The following is an 8,219-nucleotide window of genomic DNA, read 5'->3' as shown; positions in this document are numbered from 1 at the left end:
AGTGTGCACTGACGGTGACCCAGGCCTTTCCACCCTCCAAAGGGAAGGGCTGGCAGCCTCCCTCTTGGCCAGGTGATGCTGCAGGAATAAATCCCCCCCAGCCCCAAACTGGGGGAACAGACGGCCACGCAATGTCAGGGGGAGGGGTAGCAACCTTCTCACAGGTGTCCCCTCCCAGCCCAGCTCCCCGGGAAGCCCCATCATTTGAGACCCCATGAGCTGTAGCTGCATAGGTGCATGCGAGCACCGCGTCTCACAGGGAGGGTGGCTGACAGCTTTGCATGACTTTATTGGGTGCTGGTACGGCACACTCAGTGTGTACATTTGGCCAAGGAGGGTAGCGGATTGTCCTGGGCCCATGGACCCAGCTCTGCAGTGAGCTGTGCCAATTAGCCACCTGGCCTGTCCCGCGGCGTGGTCCTCTTCCAACAACCTCTTCCATGGTGAAACAGTCTCACAGCAGCAGCCCAGCAGGCTCAATCCGGTTTTCACTGCCCCCTCTAATGCAATGGGGGCCGGGGTCAGGTCAGGAGCAGGCCTAGCACCCCCCGCCCCTGGTCTTATTCCTGCTGTGGAAAAATGTGTTAGGAATTTTCTGTGATATCGGGGTGTGGGTGTGTGTAGGCATACACAATGGGCACATCCCCTCAGTTTCTTCACACTGCCTATGGGCAGGCCAGCACTGCCAGGGGTCTCGGCACTTCTGGAAAGGGGCCACTTACCTGCCTTAGCAATAAATTATCTCCCAATTCCCCCCTTGGTCCCTGGGACTCCACCAGGCCCCTGTTCTTTTCCCAGCCCTGGCAACGGGAACCATGGGAGCCAGCTGGGCCAGGCCTGCAGGCAGGAGACCAGCGAGGAGGCGGTGGACACAGTGGTAGTCGGACCTGGGTCTTTCCATGGGGGTATGTACACAAGCTGGTCCCAGAGAAGGGGCGCATCCCCTAGGGTTTGGGAAGCGTCCTACTGTGTTGGCAAGAAGCCAGAGTGCAGCTAGTGGTCCGGCCACTCCCAGCGCCGGGCCCAGAGCCAGCTGTACCAGTGAGTCTGTACTTTGGCCAGCTGTCCGGAGCCCTTCCCTGGCTCTGCCCCAGCCAGGACTGATGGTGGGCCTCCCTGGGAGAGCTGCGCACATGCCAGGCCCAGGCTGGGTGCTCCATGGACACCTCCCTGCTGCGCAGCAGGCTATAGGGTTCGGATAGCCACTGGGTAGAGCAGGGACATGTGCTCAGCCCCCTTGATGGGCAACTTGTGGCTGGTGTAGTGGTGGATGATCTTGGGCACGCTGTCAAACAGGGGGCTGTTCTGGCCCAGCACGTATTTGTTCTCTTGGGTGCGGGAGAGTTTCATGTGCATGAAACCCTGGCTGCTCCTGTCAGGAGAAAGAGACAAAGCCAGGATTAGAGAGGTGCAGTGCCACCCCCCTGCTCTGCCCAGCGCCGGTGCAGCATGCCCTCCACACAGCTCACTAGTGCCACCAGCCAGCTGGCCCTGCCCTCCAGCATGGGACCGTAGTGCAAGGGGGTGCCGAGCTCCACACACCAGGCTGCTTCAGCCCTGGCCGGCTGCTACACCTGCAGCCCCCACGCAGCACTAAACTAATGCAGAAAACAAACATCCCAGTTATCGGGAGCTCCTGCCTGCTGGCCCCCTGCAGCAGGGTCCTGGGTTCAAGTAAGGGCCACTCCTCATTCGTGCCAGGCCTGCTGAGCAGCTGTCTGAGCGAAGGGTGCCTTAGTGCGCCAAAGGCACTAAACAGGACTTTTGGGTTCAGGCACAATCTGCACAGCCTGGCGGCCAGGCAGCCCCAGCAGGTGCTGGGGAGCAGGGCTTTGCCAGGAACACAGGGCTAGCAGCTCTTTGGAAAGCGGCAAATCCCCTTGTCTGGATCCCCGGGGCGGGGGGGGGGGGGAGGAAATCTAAGATCTCCTGGCACCTTCCCACAACCCTCTGCTCCCCCCCCCCCCGTTGGTGATTGGATTACAGTAGCTCTCAGAGGCCCCACTGAGGACCAGGCCCTGGGCACTGGCCAGACACCACTCCCTGTTGTGAGAAGGGCTCCGCAGACCCACGGGCAGTTGTATGGCCCAGCGGCAGAACCACTGGGTCCTGACTTGCTGTGGGACAGCTCGCTGACGGGCACACGCTCTCTTAGCATTCAGGGAGCTCTCTGCGAGCTCGTTCACCTGCTGCCCACGACCCGCCCGGTAGGAGTGGGGAGCGCGCAGTCTGTCACTGCCAGCCTCAGACCCGCATGCCAGGAACACCTTGCCCATTCCAGGGCAGCAGCTTCTTCTCTTTGGGCCTCAGCCTGACCCAGAAAGCAGGTCCCGTCCCGACTCCGCTTCCTGCCTAGGCCTGTGCAAAATCCCATCAGCCTCCCTCAGGAGCAGCGAGGCCCAGCGCCGGCTGAGCCGCATGGGAAGATAATGCCACAGCCGCTGATTCCAAGTGACGGGCTAATGGCCCTGTTGCTATTAATTTGTGTCTCCGAGGAGCGCCACAGCCTGTCTGCAGCATCTGGAATGCACATTACCACAAAATATTGATAGCTTACGAGCAGCCTCGGCAGCTAGGCTGAGCCATCTCCAGCTCTGCGCTGCGGCCAGTCCCCTCCCCCCTGCCGCTGCCGTGCAGCAGCTGCGACTCAAGCGGAGGCCGTGCCCGCGATGGATTGATGGCTGCATTAGTGGAATGGGTTTCAAATCCATTTGCGAGCTCAGGAGCTGAGCCATTCTGGGGTGGGGGCTGTGCTGCTGCAGAGACTGAGCTGAGGCAGGCAGCTCCCAGCGAGGGGAGGCAGGAAGGGCCTGAGGTGAAGCCCAGCTCTGTACCATGTGCTGGGCCAGCTGGGGCTGCACCAGTCCTGCAGGAAACACTAATGCCCAGCCTCTACTCTGCCCGCTTGTGGATCATTACAGTGCTCCAGGCACTGATTGCCTGTCCACATTCGCAGTGCCTTCAGCTGATGCTAGCTGCTCTCTGCCCAGCCCCAGTCAGCCTGGGGGCTGCTCTGAGCTGTGCCAGCTAGGCATGGCCCCGAGGGACTGCGTGCCAGCTGGGGACTGCCGCAGTCCTTTGTGGGCAGGGGTTGTGAGGAGGGAGGTGGGGAAGCAGAGCCTGCCACCTGGGGACTCACCCATGCTGCAGGGCAGAGCAGAGCCACTCTTCCTAGCCAGGCTCTTAGACCATGCAAAGCACCATGGGAGGTGTCTGGGCATCACTGGGAAACCCAACCCCATGCACCTGGCAAGCCACTCTCCTGCAAACCACTGGTGCTGCGGCAGGGCAGGGTAGTGGGAGTGTAGCAGCAAGAGCCTCGTGTGAACACACTGAGCATGCCCAGCAGCAGCCCAGCAGTGTGGTGGAAGGTGCTAAGTCCCAGCCCCTGCCCGCCAGCAGGGGATGCTCGGTTTGCAAAGGGGTATTTTGCCACTCTCCTGCAGGTCAGAACAGCTGCAGCTTCCAACCAATGCTGCTCGGAGCCGAGCCTGGACAACATCAGCCTGAAAGGCGAGTATGGGAATTTTACCCACGACAGAGCCCAAAGCACAGCCATAACTGCAGAATCGCTGGTGCTCCCTCCAGGAGCCGGCAGCAGCAATCCCTGCCCTAATAGCTCCTCGCAGCCAGGATCCACCCTGACCAGGAAACTGACCCCGGAGCAGAATAGTGACTTGTGCCAGGTCACATGGTGGCAAAGGGCAGGCTCTTGGCCGCCCACCCTCCCTCCAGAATGGACCTTCCTCTTCCTTGGGAGGCTCCCAGAGGCAGACAATAAAACCCACTTGTAGAGGTGAAATGGTTCCCATTACAGCAGCCCAACTCCAGCCCGGGTGTGTGGGAGACACTCCTACTAACACCTACGGCAGCTGGAACCGATTCCTAGATGTTAAGGCCAGAAGCGACCATTGTGACCAACCAGAGACTGTCCCCAGCGAGCCCTGCATCCAGCCCAGAATGCCTGGCTCAGCAAAGACATTACCCCAACCACCGTCCGCTCATGCCTGGATCCCTGCTGGCAAACGTGGCACAGAGGGTCCCCAGGACATGGGCAGGCAGCACCAATGCCTACCTCTGGCACGGGGTGGGGGTGGAGAGAGAGAGAGAGAGAGAGAGAGAGAGTGAGTGAGTGAGTGAGTGAGTGAGTGTGTGTGTGTGAGAGAGAGAGAGAGAGAGAGAGAGAGAGATAGAATATGGGCTCCTGCTAACCACAAGGTTTATTCCAAATGGCTCATACAAACTGCTTGCTTAATTCCTGATGGAGGAGAGAGGGGAATGGAAGGCAATGGATTAGCCCTGCAGGCAGCCATCCCACGCAATGACTACCAGATACCTCCGTGGGGACTGACAAAGGGAGCAAAGAGCAGGGCTCAGGCACTGGCTGCTGAGCAGGGGGAGCATTCCTGGTGATCCCTTGCATGGGGGCACATGGAGGAATGCCCCGGGGTCAGGACTAGAGACCATTTAATTGGTCACAAGAGCAACTTCCCATCTCTCCCACTGCCAGAAGACCCTCACCAGCCCCGCTGTCCCTAGCCAGGCTCTGCAGAGACTCACTGCCCAGGTAGGGGCCCGCTCAGCTAGCCTGCCACTGACCCCAGAGCCAGAGGGGAGAAGGAAATCCAAGCACCGAATGCCCCGGGGCTCCAGGCAAGAGTCAGGCCAGAGGAGAGGAGTGGTGCACCTGGAAAGCAGGTGGCCAGAGTCCATGGCCTTGATCCTGGACAGCGCTGAGCACCGGGGTCTCTATACAGCCATAGGCACTCCAGGCAGGAGGAAAGGGATTTCACTGGGCAGGCAGGGAGCCACAGCCAGATGTTGAAGGGTAACACATCCAGGGCACACACTGGAGACTGCTTCTGATACTCAGGGCACCGAGCTAGAGGAAGAGGCACCCAGCCCTGCAGCGACGGGCCTGTGTTGACCGGATGACATGGGCATTCAGGCAGAGATCCCGAACGAGGCCTGCTGGGAGGAACTAGAGGGGGCCCCAGGTGGCTCAGACTCAGCAATTCCAAGGCCAGCAAGCACCATTGTGACCACCTTATCCGAGCCCTGCCCAATACAGGCCACAGGGCCTGCCCCAAATCCATTCTTGGAGCAGATCTGGGCCCTTCTCTAGGGCATGCCACAGCCCTGCTGCTGCCAATCATGCTGACTCACCAAAGCAAGCAGATCAGAACGACACCAGAGTCCTCCTGGTATGTGGGCACACTGTGGCCAGCTCTGATGCTCCAAGCAGCCGAGCAGGGAGGGAGTGACCTGGAGTTCAACCCCTCTGGGGAGCTCCTTCCCCTGCCTGCCCCGCAACAGCCAGAACAGAACGATGCAGCTTGGCAGGGTGGCTTTATTCTGCTCCCCAGCCTGCATTATGTCACCATCCCCCAGCATTGGATGGGGCTGGGCAGGCCTGCAGCCTTCCTGACGCTAACCAGCTCCGCTCCCACCCCAATTCACTCCCCGCTCGCAGGACCACGCCGGGCCTGGAGGAGCAGCGGGGTGAGTGCCTGGGGAGCTGCGCTGCCCCATGCAAATATCGGAGGTAGCCCCCGCACCCTTTGATTGGCTTCAGGCTCAGGAGGCCACAATTGGCGGGTCTTTCGGGGCTGCCTGTGCTCGGTGCCATTTGCTCACACTCAGACCCCGTATCTAGGGCCTTCCTTACCCATCCACAAACTACGCAGCTGCATAGGGCACCAAATGGCCCCAAATTTCCTGGTGCCCTATGCAGCTGTGTACTGCTCCAGCAGCCAGCGCCATCACCCAGCTGGCTGAGCAGGCCAGGAAAGCTGCCCCTGCCCCTGCTCTGCCCCCGCCCCGCCTCTTCCCATCCCTGCTCTGCCCCAGCCCTGCCCCGCTCCACCCCTTCCCCTAAGCTACATCCCGGGGGCCTGCAGCAGGGGTTGGGCACGTCCTGCACTCACTGAAGTGGAGTGCAACCCAGCTCCAGCATGCTCCGCTCCGCTGGCTCCCAGTCGCAGCCGGTGAGTCGGGGGGGGGAGGGGGTGGTTCCCCCCTGCCTCCCAAGTCCCAAGGCTGGGAGCCAGGGGAGCAGAGTGGGCTGCGGCCGGGTCACTCCACTTCCCACCGCCTCATGAGCGTGGGGTCGGGCCCGCCCTGCAATCACCGGGCAGCAGGAAGTGGAGTGACCCGGCACCATCCCGCTCTGCTCTGCCGGCTCGTGCTGGGGGGTGGTTTCCCCCCTGCCCCCCAAGCCTGCTCCTGCCCCTCACAGACCTAGGGTGCAGCCCCCTTCTCCCCTGCGGAGGCCTGGGGCCAGCCCCCTCCCTGGTGCTGCGTAGGGCACTAAAATGTCTAGGGATGGCCCAGCCCGTATCCCTCATTCAGCAGGAGCTGGGAGTTTCCCCTGACTTGGGGCACTGAGGCAGTATGAGAAGCAGGCAATCTTGCAGGAGCTGGCAGCACTAGCCCTGCAGCGTATTGCCAATGGCACAGTGCATGGGGCCCAATAGACACTGCATGCGGAGTCCCTCGCCTCACACATGAGGCCCCCTAGCTCTGTCATGCTCCCATCACCACACTGGTCCCACCTGCCCTACGAGTACAGTCATAGATCTAAGGCTAAAAGGAACCATTGTGATCATCTAGTCTGACCTGTACAACACAGGCCAGAGACCAGTCCCAAAATAATTCCTAGAGCAGAGCTTTGAGAACAGCCAGTCTTGTTTGAAAAATTGCCCATGATGGAGAATCCACCACAACCCTCAGTAAGTTGTTCCAGTGGTTAATGACTCTCACTGTTAAAAATTTACGCCTTATTTCCAGTCTGAATTTGTCTAGCCAACTTCCAGCCATTGGATGGTGTTAGATCTTTCTCTGCTAGATCGGACTACCATTATTAAATATTTGTTTTCCATGTAAGTAGTTATAGACTGTAATCAAGCCACCCCTTAATCTTCTCTTTGTTAAACTAAAGAGATTAAGATCCTTGTATCTACAGAAGGCAGGTTTTCTAATCCTTTAATTATTCTCATGTTTCTTCTCTGAACCCTTCTTCAATTTATCAACATCCTTCTTGAATTGTGGGCATCAGAATGCACGCAGGATGCCATCAGTGGTCACACCAGTGCCAAATACAGAGGTAAAATAGCTTCTCAACTCTTACTCAAGATTCCCAGTTTTGCACATCCCAGGATTGCATCGGATCTTTTGGCCACAGCGCCGCACTGGGAGCTCATGTCCTGCTGATTATCCACCACACCCCCAGATCTTTTTCAGAGTCACTGCTTCCCAGAATAGAATCCTCCACCCTGTAAGGATGGCCTGCATTCTTTGTTCCTAGATGAATCCTTTTACATTTAGCTGTATTAAAACACATCATTTGTTGATACCTGGTTTAACAAGCAATGTAGATCGCTCTGTATCAGTGACCTGTCCTCTTCATTATTTACCACTCCCCCAATTTTTGTCCCATCTGCAAACTTTATCAGTGAGGATTTTGTGTGTTCTTCCAGGTCATTGATAACTATGTTAAACAGCATAGGGCCAAGAACTGATCCCTGTAGGACCCCACTGGAAACACATCTGCTCGATAATTTCCCGTTTACAGTTACATTTTGAGATCTATCAGTTAGCCAGTTTTTAATCCATTTAATGTGTCCTGTTAATTTTATATCATTCTAGATTTTAAATCAAAATGTTATGCAGCCACAAGTCATACGTCCCACAGAAATCTAAATATATTATGTCAACTTTAATATCTTTATCAACCAAACTTGTAATCTCATCAAAAAGAGACATCAAGTTAATTTGACAGGATCTATTTTCCATAAACCCATATTGATTTGCATTAATTACATTACCCTTCTTTAGTTCATTATTAATCAAGTCCCGTATCAGTCACATCATTATCTTCTCCAGGATCAATTCAGACTCTCAGACCTGTAATTACCTGGGTCATCCTGTTTACCCTTTTTAATAATTGGCACAACATCAGCTTACTGCCCTATGCTCCAAGATTTATTGCAAATCAACATTAAACATCCAGCAACCTCCTGAATCAGCTCTTTTCAAACTCTTGGATACACAGTATCTGGACCTGCTGATTTAAAAATGTCTTACTTTAGTAGCTGCTGTTTAACATTCTCCAGAGATACTAGTGGAATGGAAAGAGTGTTCTCACCACCACATTATGAGACTATATCATGTTTTTTCCCCAGATACAGAACAGAAATATTTATTGAACACCTCAGCCT

At 56.6% G+C, this 8,219-nt stretch overlaps 1 protein-coding gene across 3 annotated transcripts in view; it reads right to left on the bottom strand.

The window, feature by feature from the left end:
- Positions 1–269: 269 nt before the first annotated feature.
- SHF (Src homology 2 domain containing F) overlaps positions 270–8,219 on the bottom strand; it is a 74,101-nt gene continuing 66,151 nt past the window's right edge. For all 3 annotated transcript variants that reach the window (XM_084641456.1, XM_084641455.1, XM_084641454.1), the window contains one exon: positions 270–1,372. In XM_084641456.1, coding sequence (XP_084497582.1) covers positions 1,186–1,372 — 187 coding nt within the window. In that variant the 3' untranslated portion in view covers positions 270–1,185. The remainder of the gene's footprint in view (positions 1,373–8,219) is intronic.

This window comes from Lepidochelys olivacea, assembly GCF_965140295.1.
Source record: "Lepidochelys olivacea isolate rLepOli2 genome assembly, chromosome: 10".
In the NCBI taxonomy this organism is placed as follows: Eukaryota; Metazoa; Chordata; order Testudines; family Cheloniidae; genus Lepidochelys; species Lepidochelys olivacea.
Note: the sequence above shows the minus strand (reverse complement) of the source record. Positions and strands in the feature narration are given on the sequence as shown.